We start from the raw sequence: 27,619 nt of genomic DNA on the forward strand, positions 1-27,619 counted from the left end.
TAGAATGAGTAATACCTATAAGAACTAAGTCATATTAAACTCCTGCGGGAAGATAAAAAAAATTGAGGGTCATTGATGGAGGTTAGCTGTAAAAACCAGAAGACATATTTCACATCGTAAGAATGAAAAGAGACTTGTATCTCCTGAAATGAAGAGCAGAAAGAACTGTACCAGAGAAAGAACTGCTTGGGATTTTCTAACCCATCTTTTCTCATTTGTGTTTCTCTCTTTCATAATTGTAAGGTCTATATCCTATAACACTGCTGATTACCACACGTTATTCATCTACTAGTTCTTTTTCTTTGAAAAAATGAAAACATGTTTCAAATTATTGGACCGGTGTAGGTCCATTGCCAATCTTGCACCATAAGAATGTTATCAATCAAAGCTGCTGTATTAATATCCTGGAATTCAAAATTCTGAGAACAGGGCTGGGAGGTTAATTGACTTATGCCAAACAGCACACACTTCAAGTGTACAAGCTGAGATACACTCAAGAATCTTCACAACATTATATAACTGTTATACCATGAAAAAAATAATTATGTATAGACACATATATAATGTTATTGTACATATGTATATCACCCTACTCTAAAAATATTATATACATGTGTGTATTCCTATGAAAACACATTTAAGAAACTACAACTGTGTTTCTCCTGTGCACTTCTAAAATCTATGAGACTCACCTCAGTGAGTGATATTTCTGAACTATTGTAACTGCCAAAGCCAACATTTGTTTTGCTTTTTGCCAGTCTTGGGACTTAAACTAAGGGCCTGGGCACTATCCCTGAGCCTCTCTTTGCTGAAGACTAGTGCTCTACCACTTGAGCCACAGCAGCTTGTGGTACTGAGGAATTAAACCCAGGGCTTCATGCATGTTATGCAAGCACTCCACATGTTGCATGTTATGCAAGCACTCCACATACTCTGCCCCGAAGTCAACATTTGATTCCTACAAATAGTCACACAATTGTGCACCCACATGTACTTTCATTCAAACATGGTTGTACACAATGTATATGCATCTTAAATTTAATTGTATTTAAAAATTGCTAGAAGCAGCCGGGTGCTGGTGGCTCACACCTGTAATCCTAACTACTCAAGAGACGGATCAGAAGATTGCAGTTCAAAGACAGCCCAGGCAGGAAAGTCTGTGAGACTCTTATCTCCAATAAACCACCAGAAAACCAGAAGTGGCCTGTAGAGCACCAACTGAAGCTGAAAAGCTGAGGGACAGTGCCCAGGCCAAGAAGAAAAAAAGCTAGAAGTTAAAACTACTAGTAGACTAATTATAATACAAACAGCAATGATGTTTAAAGTGATGAAAATGACCTGGGAGCTGCATGAAATCCCTTGACATGGTGACTGTCATATAAAATGCTGAGTAAGTCAATATCATACTCATAATCAAAGACAATTAAATATAAATTATGTACATATTGTATTTGATCAACAGTATATGTGACTACATTTGTAAGTACAAGATTAATTAACCACATCAAAATAATAAATAATTACAGACATTAAAATAGACAATGAAAGCTTGGCCAATTTTTAAGAGTTAGTAAGAACATAATGCAAATAATGTATTATCCTATATTTAAGAAGGTTACATCCTACATAAAAGCAAATTATCAATGATTTTTTTCAATAGTGTCTTCACAAAGAACTCAAATTTATTATGTGATATAATGAAATGTAAACATGAAAACTTCTAAAATTGCAGCTCCTTTATACCATGTACTATGTATAACGATTTCTTATTCTTTATTACACATTTGCAACTGGGTTGAAATTTTTTTTCTCATTTCTGTGAATTCAGTTCAGATATAATCAGGGAAGATGATGAATATAGATAAGAAGTATTTCTACCTTGGACTTGATATTCTAAATCAAGTGATAGAGTGATGGAGTATTTTTAACACACACTTCAAAGTAAAGACACTGAACTAGAAAAGAGTAAAGACAACTTTCTTTCCCAATTCATGGCTGCCATGTTTACTGTCAAAGTAGCTTCATATCCTTCTCACAGATTATATCAAATGTGTTAATACAATTCACTTATATTCAGCTATCATCACAAACACACATACTGATTTTTCTAATGTTCTATTCTTTATAATCTGTATATTGTGAATCCTTCCTAATAATAGTATAATATGGACTTAACTATAGTACATTGCAAGCCTAAACATAGATATTTGACATAAAATTAAAACAATAAAACTTTAACATATCTTATGATTTAGATTGACAATACACAATGTGTTTCTAAGTCTCAGTCAACAATATTTAAAAAGTGGTAAAAAATCTGAAAAGACATTAACATAATAGATATAAATGACAAATAGGCATATGAAAATATGTTTAATGCTGTCTTCCTTAGAGAATAGCATGATAAAACATACTACCACATAGTATTATATGGGTTACAGTCCTAAAATTTGGCAATGTAAGAGTGGATGATAATGAGAAGCTATAAAGCCTCCTTTTTGTTGCTCCTAGGAATGTAAACAGTTCATCAACTTGGAATATAATTTTTTTATTTTCTTTCTAAGTAGAATTTCTGCTTACCATATAATCTACAAGTTATATTCCTACTTATTTACCAAATTCAACTCAAAATATACTCCTAATCAAAGATCTATAACAGATGTTTATACGCATTTTATTCAGAATTTTCCAAAACTAAGCAAAGTATTTCCTAGATAAATGGAGTTAAGCTTTCAGTTCATTCATATAGCAGAATGCAAGTATGTGTGCCTCTGAGCCACTAAAATATACAGCAACATTTTATATGTATGTTGGAAAATAAAAAAATAAAATTTCACATGGCTACTTTCAGGAGAGAAAGAACTGAGTGAGCAAGTCAAATTCAAGGGTTTTGGGAGCTTTGAAACTCTTTTATATGCTAATATAGTGGTAGATGCATGATATTATTGATTTATCAAAACACACATACCTTTACAAAATGAAAGAATAAATATTTCAGTACCCAAATTCACAAAATACATCAACAAAACTAAGAAGTGTAGGAAAAGGTTGTAGACTATGATGAAAGAAATGTAAGTACCCAAATGACCCTTGCCAGAAAAAATGTTCTCTACTCCTGCAGTACAGAAAGACATTTGACTTTGTTTGTACATGTAATACGTCCATGCCAAATGAATAAGAATGAATGGTATAGAAATAAAATTAGTGATAATATATTAAGATGGATGTGGAAGAAAAATTAAAAACTCTCGGTATCATCTGAGTTTTTTAAAAAATTGTATTAAGTAGTTGTACAAAGAGGTAGCAATTCTATAACTCAATGTAATCAATATGAATACATTCCTGTTCATTAATATCACCCACTCCATCCTTCTCTCCCATTATCCGCTTCCCATCCCTACCCTCCAGTTCAGTATTTATGTAATGTACATTTAGTGTAGTGACTGCATTTGCTCACCCTTCCTGCATTTCACTTCAAGTTTTTAAAAAGAAAAAGATTTTAGGGAAGGGAGGCATGGAGTGTGAGAGAATGGGTCAGATTGAATGGAATACCATGTAAACATGGGAGGAGAGGTAACAATGAAATCCCCTCCTTGCAGAAATAATATTAACTAATAAAAATTTAGGTTAAAAATTAACTGCAGTTTAAGTGTATAAGAAAATATCAATAATGAATGATAAAAGAAGACATTCACTATGGTCTGAAGATTTGGTCCCCATACAATTCACCTGTTTAAATCTTAACTTCTAAGACAATGGCATTACATATGTCATTTGAAATGGGTGGTGATTAGATCCTGCAAGCGAAGGCTTCATGATTTGTGTTTATGCTCTTACCTAGGAGTTCTCAGCATGTAGCCTTGCTCCTTTTCTCCATGTGAAAACATGGTGAGAAAGTGATGCTCTGTTGAGTGTCTCTCACTAGACAGTAAATTTGCTGAAAATTGACCTCGGAATTCCACCTCCAAAACTGCAAAATATTTTTTTTCTTCTTACAAACAGCTCAGTTTAAACTATTTTAGTTGAACAAATAAAAGGAACAAAGATGGAAGACTCTTAGGTAAAATTTTTCTGAAGAAAAATAATCAAAAAGTATTGTTTTCTAGTATTAAAGGTTTATGTTAACCATTATTTTTATACATATATATGGCCATGAAACAAATAAATGAATCAGTGATAATACATTTAAAATTAATATATAAGCCAGAAGAAACTAGAATGACCTATGACTTTATAGGTTATATTTAGAGGTAAGAATACAAGACTACAATTAAGTTCACGTAGAAACAAGTAATACATATAAAATATTTACAGCTATGTGTATACACATGTATTATATACCTGTACACTTTTCTGCTGTTAAAAAGCTATCACCAATGAACCCAGTGACAAGAAGCAGATAGAGTTTAGATCATGGAGTTTAATAGCACTCTGCACAAAAATCAATCATAACCTGCCAGAGAAATGATTCATCCTTTGTTTTAGAAGATAAAGATACTAAAACAGGCCAGGTGCCAGTGGTTCACACCTGTAATCCTCAGATGGCTGAGATCTGAGGACCTCAGTTCAAAGCCAGCCAAGGCAGAAAAGTCCCTATGAGACTCTTATCTCCCATTAACAACTCAAAAATGAAAGTTGCATTGTGGCTAAAGTGGTATAGCACTAGCCTTGAGCACAAAGAGGTTCAGGGACAGCACCCAGGCCTATAGTTCAAGCCCCACAAGCAACAAAAACAAAACACAACAACAAAAATCCTACACACTCTACCATCTTCTAGTTTTATAAAGAAGTCTAAAAACAGAAACAAAAAAACCAAACAAACCAAAAACTTGATGGACATTTGACAATTTCTCAAATGGTCTCAAAAGATAATAGAATATTTTTATAATAGCTAAAGCTGGGTTAATTTGAGCAATATCCAAGATACAGATTTGTGTATCTGTATACACACACACACTAGCTCACTCACACACACCCCTCTATCTGTATCAAATAAATTTCTATTAAATATTATTATGCAATTTTGGAGATTTGAGAGGAAAATTACCTTTAAGGTGATATATTGATATTTTTGTAGTACTATTTCACTGAAAATACAAATTTTCTGAAAATATTACTTTGATTCTCAAAACTTATAATTGTGAAATAGAATTTGATGAAGAAAACTGAGGCTATTTCCTGCAGAGGAAGATGAGTTGTTATTTCTGTAGTCATCTGTCGAATTGGATTTTTTTTCACACAGTGATTTCTTCCTGTTATTGTCTACAATTTTAGCAAAGTTTCAGCTGTAAGCAGTTTCAGCTTTTCTGAAGAAGTTAAATCGAGATTTTAAAGAAAAACATTACAATGAGACAAATGGCTTGATCAAAGTTATAACAATTCATAATTTTTAATTATTAACTCTTTAGATAACTGAGACATTACTCTTTATAAATGTTAATCAGGGAAATAGTTACTTCTCTGAAGGCATGCGAACAATCTGGATAAACAAATGAGTAAGAAAATATAGTGTGTACATTCTGACATAATAGTATTCTGACAGATCTTGCATGTAGCATAAAGGAAGATAATCATGTAGTTTAAGAATGAAACTTTCACCTAGTTGATGTTTATAATGATGGAGTAATATCAAATATAAAATGCTGTACGTGGATAAATACAGATTTATTCAGGTCTTGAAAATGGATAAAACATTTTGCTGTTGTTGCTTACTTGTTGTAGTGATAGTGAAGGCCACTATCAGGGAACACTCTAGGTATCACCTGACTCTATCTACCCAGGTCAGCTTTATTCTTTGATTATATTCATGTGGGTGCTTTGGTATGTGATGTTTGGAGAAAGGAAACATCAATTTGAGTAATTATTGTCTATTTTAATGCACACATATTTTGTGCAAAAAATACAATTGACTTTTTCCTTTAAAAATGAGCCAAAATGTTACTTTAATTGTTCTATATGATATAAACACTTATAAATGAAAAAAGTTATTTAAATGATTCTTTGAAGTAGTCTTTGTATCGTTTCTCACTTTAAAAATGAGCTAAATAAATCTTTGATATTTTATATTATACTTTAAGACATGGATTTATTTTTGAAGAAAAAGATAACATACACACAAACCTACATCTATATATATGCACTTACATGCTACTTGCTTCGAGACATTTGTAAAATGACATTTGAAATTTGGTTTGTTAAAAAATAAAATTATTTTTATATGGTTTTTATTGTAAAAATACTGTACAGAGGGGTTACAGTTACATGAGAAAAGTAATGAGCACATTTCCTATCAAGCATTGTTGCCTCCTTCTTTGATTTTCCCCTACCATCCATTCCCTCCCACCTCCACAACTGTTCCCCCTCACTGAAGTTGTAAAGTTTGTTTTCAACATAGTGTTTTGTACATCTCATTGTTACAATGGGCCAACCTTTATCCCTATTTAAGCATTTTATGTTTTCTCTTCCCGTCCCCAAATTAGAAAAATGTATATACAAGATGGAGGGCATCTTGTATATACATAAATAAATAAATAAATAAATATATATATATAGCATACAATATTTTTCTTTGAAACATAACTTTCTCATACTTTTATATACAATACTATATTTTCCTTATCTTCCCCTGTAAAAAAGCTACACTTTGATTTTGACAATGCTGACATTTCTTAGGGACCTCCACAGTTAAAAAGAGTTTTGCAGCTCACAGCAGTGTTTATAGAAAATAATGTTGGGTTAACATCTAGCAAATATTTTTCTTTTGACTTTTCACTTAAGCATTTCACCCATAACTTTTGAAAGTAAGAAAACACAATGACATGACATTTTTAAATGCAAGAAAATATCAGCCTGCTAAAAATAAAGTACTTCCTATTGTTGGGAGGATTTTGTTAGGACAATTTGCTCTCTGCATTATACTTTATTATTTGGAACAGATCACAAGGATAACTTAACTATTGGTCACCCTGAAGAATATCACTAAGGAGGTATCATTCTCTTCACTGTAATGTTTCCTCCATCTTTCAAAAATACAAATAGTAGGATCGCAGACTGGACAAGAAAGTCGATGACACTCTTACCTCCAATTTTTCACCATAAAAGCTCTAAGTAGAGCTGTGGCTCAAATGATAGAGAGTGAACCTTGAGCAAAAAAACTCAGCAACAGTACTCAGGCCCTAACTTCAACTTCCAGGATCAGCACTCTCTCTCACACACATACGCACACACACACATGCACGCACACACACACACACACACACATAGACACACATACACGCACACGCACACACACACACACACACACACACACACACACACACACACACAACACTGCAAATAGCAAATATCTTAGACTAAAAACTTAGGCAATATTTTCCAAATTGTTAAAGCATTAAATTTGAGCTGGTATGAAAATGGAGGAATATTGTACAATGTTTCCTAGTTAGTGGAAATGATATGCAGAAAATAAGGTGAATGAAGATATTTATTTTAATATTTTTGAATTTAATGAAATATATTCATATATATTATCCATATGTATAGAGAGATATCCTATACACAGTATGCTATGTTTGAATGGACAAAAGTATACATGTGAAATACATTGATATAAACATCTTTAAACAATATAGATATTATGTAAAAATACAAAAATTAAATTTGAAATGTTATTAAATTTTAGTAATAAAATTTTACCCAACTGATTAATGCCATATAGAAAAAGAATAAAGTTGCTAATTAATGAAGTTTTGACATGTGTGACCAATTTGAAAATAACTTCCTGTGAAAATAATGTTAGATTTTCACACTTTTGATGAAACTCAGAATTAACATACTTTATTTCATATTCTTTTTCTATATCTTAATATGAAGATGAAAAATTGAGTAATAACTGAGTAAGTGAACTGAAATGTTTTCATATCCAGCAGGTAGACATTTAGTAACAGTATTGATGGATATGAGTCCATAGAATTACTGTGAAAAATCTGTAAAAGGAAAAATAATGCTGTTGACAATGTTGGAATAATTTTTTGGGGAGGGGTCCAGTCGTGGGGCTTGAACTCTGGGCCTGGGCTCTGTCCCTCAGCTCTTCAGCTCAAGGCTAGTACTCTACCACTTGAGCCACAGCGCCACTTCCAGCTTTTTTCTTTTTGCTTATGTGGTGCTGAGGAATCGAATCCAGGGCCTTAGGCATGCAAGGCAAGCGCTCTACCACTGAGCCACCTTCCCAGCTCTGTTGGAGTAATTTATAATACAACTTTGCTTCCATATAAAACTGTGAATAGCAGATTATAATATACGCACCTCTGAATTCCATAGTAAGATCTTTTGGTGCAATTAATACATACTGAAAAAGCAAAAAAAACTAATGACAAGAAAGTAAAATAGACTCAGTTGGAGGTTGGATAAAGAGGATAAAAGGAAATTTTCAAACATCTATGTAAAATCAAAGCAAATGGTCTTGAACAAGTTGAATTACAAAACTTTTGCTTGAACACATTCAAATGACAAATATAATTCAATTTTGGTAGAGGTTCATATATATGCAGAAAAATTCATTTAACTGTTTCTCTCTATTCTCCTCACTTTTTCCTCCATCTTATTTTATTATCTTTCAAATAACTGCTTGGAAGTAGAAGGAATATACTTTTTCATATAATTTGGTGGTTTTTATTTAATACTCATACATGCAATAATATACCATGATCATATAAACCTGCTCTATTCATTTTTCTTGTTATCCCCCCACTAAACTCTATATTTTTATTTTAAAAATTTGTTATTATCTTTAAGTAGTTGTACAAAGCAATTAACAAAGCCATTTATGAATATAATGCATCATGATCAATGTCAACCCGTTCAGCATTATCCCCCTTGTAGGCCTACTATTTCACATACATTTTTACTGCTGTTTTCCTTTAGATTGGAAAAGAATGTACCTATGTCATCCAAGTGCAGTGTCTACAATAACTTTACCTCCCTGTGTGTCTTCATTTCCTTTTATAACCTTAGTCTCAAATTATACTTAAAGTTTCAAATATTGAAGAAGAGTCATAGGGACCTATACCAGACAAAGATTTACTCTAAAAAAATCTCTTGTCATTCTAGAATTCTTCTAGAAATAATATTTCTACATTCTTCATATCTATCTCCTACCATAGATTATAAATAGTGATGTCTTAGTTTTTATAGTCTCTAGAAGAATCTTTCCATATATTAAATGCAATACATTGAATATATAAAGTTCAATTTAGGATATGATCAGCAAAAAACATATTTGATACTTAAGGAGATACGGCTTTCAAATCCCCAATTATGCTAATCTTACATATATTTTTTTCTAAAAGAGTTTTTTCTTTAAAAGTTGATCTTATTATTAGTAATTCAAAGAAAATTCCTTAATAATAAAAGATAGCATATATAAAAATCTACATAATAAAAATATATAGTAAATCTATAAACTACTCAAAATAAATAAATTTTTAGAAATTACATTTGGTGTGGTTTGATCGGTAACAAAGTACAATGAGGATAAAAATGTAGGAGAATGACATACAGTTCTATTAAGACCACTGACCAAGTGCCATGTCAACTAAAGAAAGTATATTCTCCCAAAGTTTACATAGTCACCAAACAGTTGAATTTTTTTATTTGTTCATAGTGCTTGTTTGATATCTATAGATTGACACCTGTACATTTAGCTATAATTTCCCCCTGTAAACTTTTTCTAGATGTTTTAGAGAACCTAGGGTAGAAAGAAACTTGCATCTAATTCTAGCTTTTCTCCCTACACTCAACAAATCTAAGTCCATGTGTCATCTGTTCAGTCTGATAAATGTTAGAACACAGAAACAAAGGAAGAAAACTTGATTTCAGTTAGAAAAGGGCTTATAAAAATGGCTTCATTTCAAATACTAGAAATAATCACTTTACTCAAAATCTTGTGGCAACTCAAGATAAACCTACAATTTATTTTTGTGTGACTCATAAATTGCTTTGAGTAGGAAATGTCAAAATAGATGATAAGCTAGACACACACACACACATACACACTCATTCTTCATGATGTCATTTGGGGGAGTCAGAGGTTCTAAATGAGCAAATTATATTACTTCCCTTAATTCATGAGAAAATCTACAAAAAAAAGTTTTTAAAATAGGAAAATCACACAATTAGAATGAAGTACACAGTACACACCACATACCTCGGGAGACATTTTATGTAGTTTTTAGCAGACATTTCCATATATAAAATAACTCATATTTTTAAATTATTTTTAATTAACCATGAATTTAATGTAAAATTTTCTGCTGGCAAATATTTACACATAAGTACCAAGAAGTAATTCCTTCACCAAGTGTCATATAACTGAACAGCAGTTTAAATTAATGGGGAAATTTTACATTTCTAATAGAGCTGCTCTTGTTTTGGGCAATAAACGTCCCTGTAGGAACTCCAGATTCCAACAACCTAGCCTGACCTTGACTTCCTCAGGGAAGAACAAAATAGTAAGTTTCCAGACTCTGAATCTTGACTTGCTGGTGTGAAGGTCACATCGGTGTCTTTGGGGAAGCATTTCAGCCACATTGCAGTCACTAAAGCAAAACTGAAGATGTTTGTTGAGCAGTAGCAATAAGGCAATCATTCCTTTTCTATCTCTCCATAGTGTTGCTGTGACAAATCTCTTGCAGGGAAAATAACTTTGAATTGCCCACAGGACAAACTCAATGTGGCTTTACTTAAGAGTAGATGAACGAACAGGTGAAATGGTTTAGAGGAAAATATTTTCTTGATACCTGATGCTGAGCCCCTGATCTTTTATATTCAGTCTCAGTGACTGGAATATAAAATGATAGAACTTTACTGAAAAGTCTCTTATTCATCTTTTTAAAAACATCTCTTTTTTATGAGATATGGAATTGAGAATTGATTATATGTTGAAAATATGTGACAGGTATATTGGTCTTAATTATGGATTATATTAATGATTTTGGACTATTAAAATTTAAATCTGGACTATGAAAGGTATAGACTCAAAATCTTTTCTGTTGGCAGGTGAGGAAATGGTACCATTTAGGGCCAATATAGCAAGAAGTCCACATGACTAGCAAGGGTGGAACAAAAGGAGTTATCCATTTATCTGGATTCTACAAATACATTTGTTATACATGCAATGTGTGTTTCAGTTGTTTTCTCAAAGATGCATATAAACATTCTAAATATATGACTTGTTTATAGTTCTTTAAAAGCAATCTTTTGATATCCTAGACCTTGGGTATATATATAATAAAGATAAGAGGCTATTATCAAGTCTGGTGGAGGAGTAGCTGGAGGCTAAACAAGCTCTCACATAGAAAGCAGTTTTAGTGTTCCAGTGAACAGTCCTAGGCTAAAGAATCACACCAAGTGTGCCATCACAGTACAGAGAGTTTAGCCAGAGAGGAAAACTTCAGGCAGCTTGGTTAAGGAGACAGATTTGAGTAGTTGCTGGTGTCCGACACAATGACAGTGGCTGCTGCTGCTGTGGCCACCATATCAACAGAGAAAGCCCGGAACAAAGGTGCCAGATGCAGTGTGAGAGCAGATTCTATTCACTGCCAGCAGGAACTGACAAAGAGCAGAAATCTTCATCCTGCTGATCACAGACCATGGATGGCTCCAAAACCAGGAGACTGGTGTGAGTACACCCAAGACATCTCACTTCTTCTCACAGAGCAGCAGTGGGACGGTAACCCCTCCCCCACCACCAGAGAAGAACTCCATTTTTGATACTGACAAAGGCCTAGCCCAAGCAGCTTGCTCCAACTCAGGCCTTGGAAGAAAATAATAAGAGCCATTCAACAAGTCACATAAACCTGACCTGCCCTGCTCACTTACACCCAGGGGAAAGTTGCCCTTCTCAGGCAGAGTGTGCTCCACCCCTGGAGGAGTGACTATCTTCTCTGGGTAAACAGATCAAGAGGCTGCCCCAGCCCACTGAAGCCTAGGCCACAGACTCACAACAGGAGGGGTAAGAGAAAAACAACTGAAACTCAATAAACATAAATCCTGAGAATGGCTGCTGGCTGGGCTCTGTGAGTGTCTCAGGAGCTAACCCCTCAAGGAAAAGCTATTGATTGCTGATAGACTTCAACCCTAACCACAACCTAGCCTCATCACAGCAACTCCAAGCTAGAGGAAACAGCCATCTCCCTCTTTTGTGATATGCAAAGCAGATCTCCCTCCCACAGAACTAGCCTAGGAGGAGGATCACAAAGCTTTGGTAAGGCAGAGCTTCTTTCTTCCTGCTCAAACAAACAGAATTAAGAAACCAATCAAGCCACAGGAAAACCAAACACCACAAGCAAACCACAGACTCCACCAAGAGACTGGTTACATACACAGGGGAGATACAAGATTCTTTCCCCATTAAAAAAAAAAAAATCGAAGAACTCTTTTTTCTAATCTTTTAAAAATGTTAATTTTTTTTCTATTTTTTTTCTTTCATAATTTTTACTTTACGTGTGTGTTTGTGTGTGTGTGTGTGTGTGTGTGTGTGTGTGTGTGTGTGTGTGTTTTAAAATCTTTTTTGGTCCTTTTTTTTTTTTTTTGCATGACTTAATTGCTGTTCTGCTCATCTCCAGATATATACCCATCGTCAATTATTAGAACTTATGCTTCATTGTGTGCATACTTAATTCAGAAATTGATTACTCAATTCACAGCCTCTTATGCTTAACTGCTTTAATAGTATTATTTCCTTAAACTTACATAATTGTTAAGTATTCCATTTTAAAATTTCTATTCTTTATTTTTTCATTTTTCCTTTTTGTCTCTCTTCTCATTCTACCTTTTTCTTCTATCAGTATTATTTCTTTATACTTGCATAATTTTGTGTTTCATTTCTTAAATTTAAATTTTCATTTTTTCATTTTTTCTTGTTTATCTCTCCCCTCCTTTCAATCTGTTGTATCCATTTCGTCTCTGAAATTAGGGATTGGTTAAATCCACTATTTCCTTTTACCTCTTCACATTCCTCTAATCCTATTTTTCCCACAATTCTCCCTAAAGCAATTAATTTCTGGTCTGCTGAATCCCTCTTTGACATTCTTAGCCCATTAAACCATAGTTGTTTGATGTTGAATTTGATTTTATCTGTTGAAATAGATTGTATCTGCAGCCATTTTGACTGCCTCAATTAATCTGTGCAACTACAGGACTCTGGTTGATGCTTGCTTTAAAATAGTGTTCTAGTACAAAATTGGTGTTTCTTTAATACCAAATGGACAGAACAAGCCAGAGAAACACAAGAAAAATGGCAAGTCTAAGTATGTCAACTCCCACTCATGATAATCAGGCAATAGAACAGTTAATGAATGATCCAGAGGAGAGTTCCCAAAAATCTCTACAAACATTACTGGTAAACATGGTGAATGAAAAGATTGAAAGCCTGCAAAGAACCCAGTGTGAGCATGATAGGGAGCAAGACAAAACTAAACAAAGATTAATACAGGAACTTAACGAGCATAATGAAGCTAACCAAAAATTAATACAGGAATCTCGTGAGCATGAGGAAGCTAATCAAAGATTAGTACAGGAATTATTCGAGCAGGCTGAAAATAGTCAAAGAATAATACAGGAATTGCGTGAACGTGAGGAAGTTAATCAAATAGTCATACAGGAATTGTGTGAACAGGATTAGAATAAACAAAGATCAATGGAGGCATTCATGGAATCCATAAACAGACATTTGAAGGAATCCAGGGTGGCCACAAAGGGAATGCTGAATGGAGCCCATCAGAAGGAAAGGGAGTCCAATGAAACCATAACAAATCAACTAAGGGATTTGAGAATAAACATTGAAAACCAAATTAAGGTAGTAAAGAAGTGCATACAAGATCTAAAACAAAGCTCCAACAAAGAAGTTGAAGACATCAAAGCTGAAGAATTAAAAGGAAAAGACATAAAAAAACAAAGCAGAAAGTCTTGACAGTAGGTTAGGCCATGCAGAAGATTGAATCTCTGGGATTGAAGACAGCCTAGATAATATAGAGAAAGAACAGACAACTATTCAAGACAAATCCAAGAAATATGATAGATCTATTCAACATTTAGAAGACACCATCAGAAGGCCTAATCTGATGATAATGGGTGTAGACAAACACCTAGAGATAGAAGTTAGTGGTCTAGGAAATTTATTTAACAGGATCCCAGCAGAGAACATCCCAAACATGCAAAAAGATAGGCCTATTCAGGTACAAGAAGCTTTTAGAACCCCAAATAGACTAGAACATAACAGGACAACACACCATCACAACATAATCCGCACAGGAACAATTTAGACAAAGGAAAGGATCCTTAGAGTAGTCCAGGAGAAAAGATCAATCACCTATGAAAGCAAACCAATTAGAATAACCTCAGATTTCTCAACAGAGACAATTAAAGCAAGAAGAGCCTGGAATGATGTGTGTCAGGCCCTAAAGACAAACATCTATCAACCAAGAACAATGAACCCAGCTAAATTCTCCTTCATAACAGAAGGTCAAATAAAAACCTTCAAAGACAAATTGAAACAATATATCTCCACCAAACCAGCCCTACAAAAGATGCTTAAAGATGTCCTACACATAGAAAAACAAAAAGAGTACAATAAAGGCCAAGAAACTCTACCCAAACTGAGAATCCAAGAACCATAGGAAAAACCCAGCTGTCACAGCCCCCAAGAAGGTGGATAATATGGCAGGAGCTACCAAACATCTCTCAGTCCTAACTCTCAACATTAATGGACTTAACTTTCCAATTATGTGACATAGATTGTCTAGATGGATTAAAAAGCAAGATCCTTCTCTCTGCTGCAATAAAAACAAACATACTCTGAAAATGAAAGTCTAGAATAAAATCTACCAGGCAAACAGCCCCCATAAACAGGCGGTGTTGCAATCCTAATATCAGATAAAATAGATTTCAAGTTAAAATTAGTGAGAAGAGATAAAGAAGGTCGCTACATACTCATTAAGGGATCTCTCCTTCAGGAGGATATTACAATTCTAAATACCTATTCACCAAACAATGAAGCACCCAAATTTATCCAAGAAACACTAACACACCACTCTCCCCACTAGATAGATCAAACCAGCAAAAACTCAACAGAGAAACTGCAGCTGTAAACAACTGCATTGTACAACTAGATCTAACAGAAATCTACTGAATATTTCACCCAGCAGCGTCAGAATACATATTCTTCTCAATAGCACATGGAGCATTTTACAACATGGGCCACACTTTAGGTCACAAAGCAAACGTCCAAATCAGAAACACTGAAATTATGCCCTACATTTTTCTCAGAGCACAAGGGAATAAAATTTGAATTCAACACCAAAAGCAACCAAGGAAATTCCTGTAACACATGGAAGCTGAACAATACATTGTTGATCCACCAGTGGTTCATGGAAGAGATTAGAAAGGAAATTCAAATGTTCATGATATTCAACAAAAATGAGCACACAAATTACCAACTCCTCTGGGACACAGCAAGGCAGTACTCAGAGGCAAGTTTATAGCTCTGAGTTCCTACATCAAAGAATTGGAGAGATGTAATGAGATATCTGAACCTCCTTGAAAAAGAGTAGCAAGCTAAACCCCAATCCAGTAGGCAGAAAAAAATAATTAAAATTAAATCAGAATTGAATGAATTAGAATAAAAAATAGAAAGAATCAACAAAACAGAGTTGGTTGTTTGAAAAAATTAACGATATTGAAAGACTAGCAAATCTTATCAGAAAAAGAAGGAAATACACCCAAATAAACAAACTCAGAGCTGAGAATGTAACATCACCACAGAAATAACCAAGATTGAAAACATTATAAGCGAATACTTCTCAAACCTTTATGCTAATAAGTTTGAGCACCTGGAAGAAATGGATGATTTTCTAGCAAATAACGACATGATGAAACTAAAGCAAGATGAGTTAAACCAACTTAACATATCCATATCAAGCATCGAAATAGAAACAGCAGTAAGATACCTCCCATCTAAGAAAAGTCCCGGACCAGATGGATTTAAAGCTGAATTCTACCAGGCCTTCAAAGCAGAACTCACACCAATACTCCTCCAAGTCTTCAATGAAATTGGAAGAGAAAGTTCACTACCAAATTCTTTCTACAAAGCCATTATAACCCTCATCCCAAAACCAGGCAGGGACTCATCAAAGAAAGAACTATAGACCCATTTCTTTGATGAACATCAATACAAAACTTCTCAAGATTTTGGCCAATCAATCGACTTCAACAATTCATCCAAAAAATCATATACCACGATCAAACAGGATTCATTTCATGGATGCAAATCTGGTTCAATATATGCAAATCAATTAATATAATTCATCACATCAACAAGAGCAAGGATAAGAATCACATGATTATCTCAATAGATGCAGAAAAAGCATTTGAAAAAATCCAATATCTCTTTATGATGAAGAGTCTGAAAAAACAGGAATCCAGGGAACATTCCTCACTACAATAAAGGCTGTATATGACAAAACTACAGCCAGCATTATACATAATGGTGAAAAACTAAAGCCATTTCCTCTAAACTCAGCAATAAGACATGGATGTGCACTCTCTCCACTTCTCTTCAATCTAGTATTAGAATGCCTAGCTAGAACAATAAGACAAGATGCAAACATAAAGGAGATCCAAATAGGAAAAGCTGAAGTAAAACTTTCCCTCTTTGCAGATGACATGAACTTGTATTTAAAGAATCCCATGGTCTCCACTTCCAAATTAGTCAAGCTGATTCAAAATGTTAGCAAAGTAGCAGGGTATACAATTAATCCTCAAAAATCAATGGCATTCTGATGGAGGCATAGAATTCCATTGTGTATATATACCACATTTTCTTTTTTTTTTTAAATTTTATTTTATTTTATTTGAGAACATACTGTACAGAGGGGCTACAATTACATGGGCAGGATAATGCATATATTTCTTACCAAGCATTGCAATATACCACATTTTCTTGATCCATTCATCTACTGAGGGGCATCTGGGTTGGTTCCAGATCTTAGCTATGGTAAATAATGCTGCAATAAAAATAGTTGTGCTGGTAGCTTTAGTGTGGTCTTGTTTGTAAACATTTGGGTAAATGCCCAAAAGTGGGACTGCTGGGTCATAGGGGAGCTCTAATGTGGAGTCTTTTGAGGAAACTCCATACTACTTTCCAAAGTGGTAGAACAAGTTTACACTACCACCAACAATGAAGAAAAGTTCCCTTCTGTCCACATCCCCTCCAGCATCTGTTGTTATTAGAGTTCTTGATTTTTGCCATTCTAACTCGGGTGAGGTGGTGTCTCAATGTTGTTTTGATTTGCATTTCTTTTATGGCTAGGGATGTTGAACATTTCTTCATGTGTCTATTGGCCATCCTTCTTTCTTCTTCAGAGAAGTTTCTCTTTAAGTCATTAGCCCACTTATTTATTGGGCAGTTGTTTCTTTGAGGATTTGTTGTTGGGGGATTTAATTTTTTGAGTTCCAGGTATATTTTAGATATGAGACCCTTGTCCATTGTATGGTTCGTGAAGATCTTCTCCCAATCTGTGGGCTTTCTATTGATCTTGCTAGCTATGTCCTTTGCCATGCAGAAGCTCTGCAACTTCATGAAATCCCATTTGTCCAACCTTTCTTTGATTTGTTGTGTTTCCGTGTCTCTATTAAGAAAATTTCGGCCTGTGCCAAGGAGACCTAGGGTTTCTCCTGTTCCATCAGAAAGAATGACATTGCCCCATTCGTTAGGAAATGGAAAGACTTGGAAAAAATTATATTAAGTGAAGTAAGCCAAGCCCAAAGAAACATAGGTCCCATGATTTCCCTTATTTGTAATATCTAGTATATGTATGAGTCAAGCAGAAAAGGTCAGATAAGGTAATGTTAGGAAAATGAACCCTAAGATATGTATTTTAAATGTTTTTTTCTTTCATGCATTTGTTTCTAACGCAATTATAAGATTATTTCTTTGTTGCTTTGTATGTCCCTCCCTCACATTATAACCCCTGCTTTCACTGTATTTGATGTCAGTATAATTTGTGGAGGGGAAGGGGAAAAACAAGTCGTTTAAATAAGGATACAGGTGGACCTGTTGCAACAATGAGAAGTACAAGTTGTCATGTCGAAAACAAACTTTACAACCTGGGGGAGGGAGGATTGGGTGGGGAGGAGGGAGGATGGGAAGGGATGGGAAGGGTAAACAAAGGAGGAGGCTACAATGCTTGATAAGAAATGTGCTCACTGTCTTGCCCATGTAATTGTAACCCCTCTGTACAATATTTCACAATAAAAAATTAAAATTAAAAAAATCAATGGCATTATTTTTTGTAAGTCGTGGGGCCTAAAGTCTGGGCCTGGGTGTTGTCCTTCAGCTCTTCAGCTCAAGGCTAGCACTTGAGCCACAGTTCAACTTCCAGTTTTTTCTACTTATGTAATGCTGAGGAATCAAACAAAGGGCTTCATGAATGCAACGCAAGCACTCTACCACTGAGCCACCTTCCCAGCCCAATCAATGGCTTTCCTGTATGCCAACAATGAGAAGAGTGTGGCTGAAATCAGGAAAGCAATTACTTTTGTAATAACCCCACAAAACATAATATACCTAGGAGGTAACTAAATAAGTGAAGGACCTCTATGACTAAAATGTTAAAAACCTGAAAAAAGGAAATCAAAGCAGAATGCTCCTGGATTGGAAGGATCAACATTGGGAGAATGGCAATACTTCCAAAGGCTATCTACATATTCAATGTGATACCTATCAATATTCCAACCTCATTCTTCAATGAAATAGAAGAAGCAATCCAAAAATTCATATGGAATAATAAAAGACCCAGAAATAGCAAAACGATCCTTAACAGAAAGAGCAACACTGGAGGAATATCAATACCAAATTTCAAACTTTAATACAAACCCAAAGAAATCAAAACAGCTTGGTACTGGCACATGAACAGACCTGAGGACCAAAGGAATAGAACTGGAGGTCCAGAAATGAACCCACAGACCTATAGCCACCTAATTTTCAACAAGGGAGCTAAAAAAAAATAGAATGGAAGAAAGACAGCCTCTTCAGTAAATGATACTGGCAAAACTGGTTAATCACCAGTAGAAAACTCAAGCTAGATCCATATTCATTACCCTGCACCAGAATTAACTCTAAGTGGATCAAAGACCTGAGAGTCAAATCAGATACCCTGAAAATATTACAGGAAGGAATAGGAGAAACCCTAAGTCTCCTTGGCACAGGCCGAAATTTCCTTAATAGCGACCCAGAAACACAACAAATAGAAGAAAGCTTGGACAAATGGGATTGCATGAAGCTGCAGAGCTTCTGCATGGCAAAGAACATAGCTAGCAAAATTAATAGAAAGCCTACGATTGGGAGAAGATCTTCACTAGCCATACAACGGACAAGGGTCTCATATCTAAAATATACCTGGAACTCAAAAAATTAAATCCCCCAACAACAAATCCTCAAAGAAACAACTGCCCAATAAATAAGTGAGCTAAAGACTTAAAGAGAAACTTCTATGAAGAGGAAATAAGAATGGCCAATAGACACATGAAGAAATATTCAACTTCTCTAGGCATAAAAGAAATGCAAATCAAACCAACATTGAGATTCCATCTCATCCCAGAATGGCTATAATTAAGAACTCTAATAACAACAGATGCTGGAGGGGATGTGGTCAAAAGGGAAACCTACTGCCTTGTTGTTGGGAATGTAAATTTTTTCAACCACTTTGAAAAGCAGTATGGAGGTTCCTCAAAAGACTCCACATAGAGCTCCCCTATGACCCAGCAATCCCACTTTTGGGCATTTACCCAAATGATCAAAAATTAGACCATACTAAAGTTACCAGCACAACTATGTACTTTGCAGCATTATTTACCATAGCTAAGATATGGAACCAACCAGATGCCCCTCAGTAGATGAATGGATCAAGAAAATGTGGTATATGTAAACAAAGGAATTCTATGACTCCATCAGAAAGAATGACATCACCCCACTTGTTAGGAAATGGAAAGACTTGAAAAAATTATATTAAGTGAAGTAAGCCTGGCCCAAAGAAATATAGGTGCCATGGTTTCCCTTATTTGCAATAACTAGTACAGGTGTAGCACAGCAGAAAAGGCCAAAATCTATGTACATCTGATTGTAAAAGATAATGTTAAAGGAAATGAACCCCAAGATAGGGACACAAATATCTTTTCTTTCTTGCTATTGTTTCAAACATATTTATAATGTACCATTTGTTTTTTTTGTTGTTGTTTCTTTCTATGTTCCTTCCCTACGATATGATCCCTATTTTCACTGTATTTGCTGTTGGTGCCCTCCATCTTGTATATACAATTTTCTAATTTGAGAAGGGAAATGGAAAGATCAAAATGCTTTAATAAAGATACAGGTTGACCCATTTTAGCAATGAGATGTACAAAACACTATGTTGAAAACAAACTACTTTGGCCCCCGGGGCGGGAGTGTAGTTAGGTAGGTGGAAGGAAAGGGATGGTGGGGGAAAACAAAGGAGGAAGCAACAATGCTCAATAAGAAATGTACTCATTACCTGGCTCATGTAACTGTAACCCCTCTGTACGTAATTTTTACAATAAAAAACGTACAAAAGAAGAGGCTCTTGTCCTTAAATTTTATCTCATATAATGTTCATATATATTGCTATTTTCTAGTAAGCATACATATTAAATAATATCAAAATCAAGTTATTTATTAACCAAATATAATATGCAATAATTAAACCAGACTACTGGGTATAGAATGTGACTGTCCTTAAAGACTGAGACATGTACTTATTGTTAAAACATTGCATTTCTTCTTACATGAAATTATGCAGTATGTTTTGAAAAATAAATTTAACTATTATATGAATTTTTTATTCCAACTCCTATATATTATTCTAAGTTAAATTGACTGTGGGTCACTAAACCTACATTATTTTGAGCTTTACTGGAACAACACTTGTGCTCTGAAATGCTAGAACAATATTAGCTAGGAAATGAAGGGAATACTTCCCCAACTCCTTCCTCAGCTTTACAGTATAGAAGAGCAAGACTCCATTTACTGGGACCCAAAACAAAGAACCTAGCACTGGATTTTCATTTTAATTACAGTGTTAAACCCACAATAGGAAGACCCAGAAACAGGCGTTAAGCAAAATCCCTTGCACCCAGGTGAGAGTTCAAGAGCCTCTAGAAGTTCTCTACTTGAATAGGCAAAGGCCTCTATGCTGGTGAAACAGAGTCAAATTTTGACTGGCTTTGACTGAAACTGGTCCAGCACCACCACTCCTTATTCTATGAAAGTCTCTATGGGTATGAGATTTTGGAGTGACCCAGTGTAGCATCAGTCTTAGCAATCAAAAGAATGATTGGACCAGCTCTCCCTTCATCTTGGGAGCATGCTTATCTCCAAGCCAATGCTTATAGATGGAGTATGAAGACACCAGGCTCTATGTTGAGACCTTGCTTGGGTATACATACTTGAGCTTTAGTCTATAAGACCACCTATTGCATCATGGACCAGGGTGTCTTCCTGGGACTGTCAGATGAAACTCAAGTATAACTCAACTTAGTGTCAGCCTTGGTAGCCAACGAACTATCTTTTAAAGAATTGACTGTACACATTAAAATGTATAGTGTGAAGTTAAGATCCCATTAGCTAAGATTTCCCTTACTACTAAGGGTAGTAAGCAGAGGACATTGTCTTGGAAATAATTGTTATGCTGACCAAACCTAACACTAAAATTAGTTTTAAGAGCTCCCATTCCCAAATCTGATCCATGAGATAGTGACTTTGTATTAGGCCTGAGTCAAGTGGAGGAAAGTGGCCACAGTCATTAGTAATTCTGTCATGCCAACATTAGAGTGCCCTTTCACATGGATCTTACATTTTGAGTTCTCCTCACAAATAGGGAGCCCATAGCAATGTGGGCCTTGGTTCTACCCTGTGTTGTACTAGACTGAGTCCATAGGTCTATGATATGGCACAGTTTTGTGACATTGGTGGTTATAGACATGATGTGGCACTGTGGGAATTTCATAATTTTTCCTAGTACTGGTAGAAATCAAATTTTGTACTGCCTGACCACAACCTAGTAACTACAGATGAAGCATTTGTGCTTACCTAACAAGTATATGGCTTGTGAGTATGGGCTTCCTTTTCTAGGTTCTCCTCAAGTTAATGTGGAACAGCAAACCAACTGATTATTGGACAGAAGTGATCTTGGACTTCCTTCTAGTGCTAAAACTATCGCACATGTTTATAGGCTCAAAGAAAATTAACAGCCTACTTAGGATTTCTGAAACGTCAAGCACGTATACATTAGAGTTATGAAAAGTGGCCGTATATACTTAATTTTCCAATGCCTAAAGGACTACACATGGGAAAAGCATCAAGAGCTCTCAAACTTTTTACTTATACAGAATAGTCAATATACAAAGATATACAAGAACATTAAAGCAGCTATTTTTACACAGCTCAATAGGCCTGTGTAAAACACAGAAATACTTGGATGTTCTAACATAGAAACATAACAAATAGATGGAAGCAATGAAAAACAACAACAACAAAACAGCCCTTGAGCTGCAAAATAAATTAGCCATTAAAATGCAATAGAAGGCATCTTAGCAGGGTAGAAGCATCAGAAGCAAAAAATATTTAGGTAAAGAGAGTAACATCAAAATATAAGTTCATGAGAAAAAATTAAGATGTGTAAAGAGAAGGAAGCACAGGAGAATGTTGGTATACAATTAAAAGACCAAACATGTGGGTTATTAGAACTCAAAAGTGACATGAAAATACTGAAGGTATTGACACCAAATTCAGAGATCAGAACACTTTTCAAGCCTTTAAAACCCTATACATTTTCAGGTGGAGGAGAGTCAAAGACCATTGAATCAAAGTTTAAGAATGCTCTTTGTCAGGGGTGAGACCTATCTCAAAAATAACGAGGGCAAGAAAGGAATTGGAGAGCATGGCTAAAGTGGTAAAGTTTCTACCTAGCAAGCATGAGGCCTTGGATTCAAGCCACACTATGACCAAAGTTAACCAAGTATGTAAGTAAGTATGTAAATAAATAAAATTGCTAAAACTGTTGTCATGAACACAATAATGAATGAAGTTAGACTGGTTGAGGCATATTACAAATGAATCTATATTCACTACTATTAAGTGAATATGCACATACAGTGTCAATGTGAGATCAGATATTCCTAGCTCATGCATGTAATTTTTGCTGCTCAGTAGGCTTGAGATCTGAGGATCAAAGTTCAAAGCCACCTTGGGCAGGAAAAATACATGAAACTCTTGTCTCCAATTAAGCATTAACAAGCTAGAAGTAGAGATGTGGCTCAAGGGGTAGAAATCTATTCTTGAACAGGAAAAGCTCAGGTACAGCATACAAGTCTTGAGTTTAAGTCCCATTGGCACACAAAAAAATTCAATGTGAGATTTATTAACACATAACTATCAATGAACATCCTAGGCCAAAGCTAATGATTCCCTATTTCTAAATCAAATGCCTAAATATAATTCCAGATACTCATAGACAGAGGTAGGAGGATTATGGTCCAACACCAGCCAGAGCACAGTCATGTGACCCTACCTGAAAAACAAACTAAAAGAAAAAGACTGGCAACATGATTCAAGTAGTAGAACACTTGCCTTGCAGGTAAGAACCCTAAATTCAATTCCTGTTGCCAGCAATCAATCACTAAATAAACAAACTTATACACTTATTTTAGTTTTGCTTAATAAATACTCTGTAAAATCTTGAGCATTCCTTTTACTTACATTTCTATGACAATTTAAGAATAAAATGCTTTCCAGAAAGAACTAAAGTCATGAGCCACATGGTAGTTTTGTCAATGATTGATAACATATAGAATGACAGGGCCTTCTTGCTTGTGTAAGAACACTTTAAAAATAGTCACATAATGAGAAAATTGCCGTAGGATACGTTTTTCAAGACATATTCCTTGTCATTAAATAATACATGATTGTGAATAAAATTTACTAACATTAGATGACTATAATGTTGGATAAAATATTTGAAACTTAAAACAGTTCAAGATATTTAAAGGATCATCACATGTAGAATGTTGCTTTCTAAAAACTAACACTCATGGGACAGACAATTCAATGATATTGTTTTATTGGTAATTTGTTTCAAACATTGCTTTTGGTGATTTCAAAGTGATTCTCACTATATGATATCAAATCATCATCTCAAAATTACATCTTACATTTTAAATTAAAAAAAATTATGCTTACAATATCACAAAATGCAGAAATGCCAGGCATTCTGAAGGTCTCTTTCTTACCTGTTTGTGAGCATGATCATATGAGTTAATGTGGTTGTCAAATTCCTGATGCTTATAGTACTGTTTGTCACAGAGTTCACAGTAAAAATTAGCCTTCAAGTCTTCTAGAGCTTTCGCTATGCTATTCTCCTTCTCAGCATAGTCCTGGAATATATAAGTTGAACGAAGAATACAATTAGCTTTCCCTTGAGTTACTTTATTTGGACAGTTGTCAACTTCTGTATAATAATTGGAATTAGAACTAGAATATAAAAGAAGGGAAATATAAGCAAATACTAGGGCACCAAATGAAAAAAATATGAGTTCTGGTAAATAAAGTATTAAGAAAGGAAGCCAAAATAAAGGGAAAGAGTAGCAGAAATCTGGAGCAGAAAAACGAGTCACAGAAATAAATAGAAGTCTTCAAACAACTATGTCAGCATTAAAAGTGAAAATCAAAAAGGTATTTTGAATCAAAATACTTGTGGTTTTTTGGCTGTGGTGTAGAGTAGAAGCTTTTCCACTGGGACCAGTTAAAGTGTGTCCTTTTTTAGGAAGGCTATATTGCACACATTTCAATTTAGTGTTTTCTTGGATTCCTTACATACTGTTATAAAAATTTATTGAAACTAGGCTGGGAATGTGGCTCAGTGGTAGAGTGCTTGCCTTGTATGCATGAGGCTCTGGGATCGATTCCTCAGCACCACATAAGCAGAAAAAGTCAGAATTGGCACTGTGACTCAAGTGGTAGAGTGCTAGCCTTGAGCTGAAGAGCTGAGGGACAGCACCCAGGCCCAGAGTTTGGGCTCAAAAAAAAAAAAGCTATTGAAACTAGATTTCATTAGCCCACCTCAATTACCTTGACACTTAAATATAATCTACTTTGGAAAATTAACACACTTAGACTCAATAGAGACCATTTCTCAACTATGTCCCTGAAAAAAATAAAAGGAAATTTATAGTCAGTTGTCAGTAAGTTTTGTTTAACAATAATGAAATAGCAAGCTCTGGACTAAGTCTTTCAGGTTTCCTTAGATACAAATTACCCATTTCATATCTCTTTAGGTGCTGCTCTTGTCAGACAAGACCCTATTTTAGTTATTGGAACTTAGAGATTAAATCATACTAACCTGTGTGTGGTGATGGCAAATATTTTCTTTGCATCTATAAAATCTAAACATTTTTTATTAATGATTTAATGGGTGACTTATGTGATGTCATTTTACTGTATATATGTGCATAAACACATGATACAGTTTACCACAATTTTGAGTTTCATATCTTACAGTAATCAACTATAGGTCATAATCTATAAATACATAGGTCATTTTTTCACTTAAAGATATTTATTCATTGTTAAGTTTTATTGTTTTTCAATTGCAGGAAAAAAAGATGATGGATGGTATAATCATTTAAATTAGGCTTGTGCATGATTTCATCATTTTCAATAATTAATTTATCCATTTCTCAGCAGATTTGTGAAAATTACTTATTCTATTCTATTAATTCTATTATATAACAACTAGTTTTAAAACAGGAAAATGAGTCATATAGCTCTACATTGCTGGCTGAACATTATATACTCAATCATCATCAATAATACTTTGAGGACTTGACAATTTAAATAAAACAAAAATTAGCCAATACAATTTCATGGCTTAACTGTGTGCAACAGAGATAGCATTGCAATCAACTCTGAATTAGCTCTCAGAATAATTTTGAACTAAAAGGAATTTCTTAATACAATCATTCATTGTTCCAATTAATTACAATTACAGTAAATCTTACTTTCTCTTTTCTAGATATTTGATTATTTCTCTTAAGGTATAAGTATTTTTCTTCTTCATGCTGATATTCCACTGGAGACACAATTATTTCCTACTTTGATATAAAAGCCAGAAATTTTAGTGGAATAAGCTTATATTAGGTAAATTCCATTCTCTAAAATAAATATCAGCATTAGTCTAAATTTGAAGAGAAAAACCATAACTTTAGAATAATGATACCAGTTAACATTGACTCACTACTTATATAGCATCAGACTTATATAGCATCAGACATTTATTTAGAATTTTGGTGTGTTAACTTATTTAATACTGATTAAAGTGATAGAGATACATATCCTAATCACTTGCTCAATTTATAAGAATATGAGAGCACAGAAAGTTAAGTAACTGCTTCCATGATATAGAGAACAAGCGTGTAGTCCATTCTTGAACCAGGTAACCTGGTGTACAGCATTTAAATAAATTTTAAACAGAAAACAGAGAAATGTATAGTAAGCTTCATTATCATATACTATAATACCACTCAGATGTAATTATCATCTCAATGTTAAACTTGTTTCATGGTATCCTGTCTTCTCCCATCTCCCATCCTTTCCTACAGATGTACATAAAAGTTTTGAAAATATGACAATAAACTTATATGTTGGTGTCAAAAATAAAATATTGTCAATAATTCATCATTTCTGTGCAGCTCTATCTTCCTCTTTCTGTTTCTACCCTATTACAAGATATAAAAAGAAACACAGTATGGGTTTATGTTAGGCAGCATAATAGGAAACATTTTTGAATCTGTCTTTGATTTAAAGTAAGGAATCAAGACTTAACATGAGAAAACCTTGACAGAACAGTGTGATTATTATTGCCGGTATGTCCTAAGCCAAAGGAAAAAGACCCAGACTCATACATATTGTTGATTATAATTATTTTTTTACAAAAAACTACATTTTTCTACACTTCTGGTTCTAGCTAAGCCTCAGGGCTCCTTCTTCATTGTGGATGATATTGAAATAGGTCTCTATACATATTGGACATAGCATAAGACTTCATAAACTAATATACTTGGACAAGGTGAAAATAAAGTGCATGCATATTCAACTTCAAATGTTCCCCCTGTATCTGAAAAAGTCATTGCCATTCTATGTCCATCTGAAAACACAGCTTTACAAGCATTCTCTTACTCTGATGGTAGAAAGTGAAGAACAAGGTCAAGTTCAATAAGCATCAAACACACACACACACACACACACACACACACACACACACACACACACACACACCTTTTACCAGATCATATATAGAATTTCTTACATATTCTACATGTTAATCCTTGCCCAGTAGGTTGTCAAATATTTTCTCCTTTTATGTAATATGTCACTTAACTGTGTTATTTCCTTCATTGTACATAAATTTCTTAATTTGATATAATCCCATTTTAGTACAGTCCTACTTGTTTAGTGTTACTTTTCTTGCTAGAACATACTGGCTGTATCTAAAAT

At 34.4% G+C, this 27,619-nt stretch overlaps 1 protein-coding gene across 1 annotated transcript in view; it reads right to left on the reverse strand.

The window, feature by feature from the left end:
* Znf804a (zinc finger protein 804A) overlaps positions 1-27,619 on the reverse strand; it is a 239,671-nt gene that overhangs the window by 31,116 nt on the left and 180,936 nt on the right. Inside the window, exon 2 of the mRNA XM_070019562.1 lies at positions 24,358-24,501. Coding sequence (XP_069875663.1) covers positions 24,358-24,501 — 144 coding nt within the window. The remainder of the gene's footprint in view (positions 1-24,357; positions 24,502-27,619) is intronic.

This window comes from Dipodomys merriami, unplaced genomic scaffold, assembly GCF_024711535.1.
Source record: "Dipodomys merriami isolate MVZ:Mamm:240054 unplaced genomic scaffold, mDipMer1.0.p SCAF_1, whole genome shotgun sequence".
In the NCBI taxonomy this organism is placed as follows: domain Eukaryota; kingdom Metazoa; phylum Chordata; class Mammalia; order Rodentia; family Heteromyidae; genus Dipodomys; species Dipodomys merriami.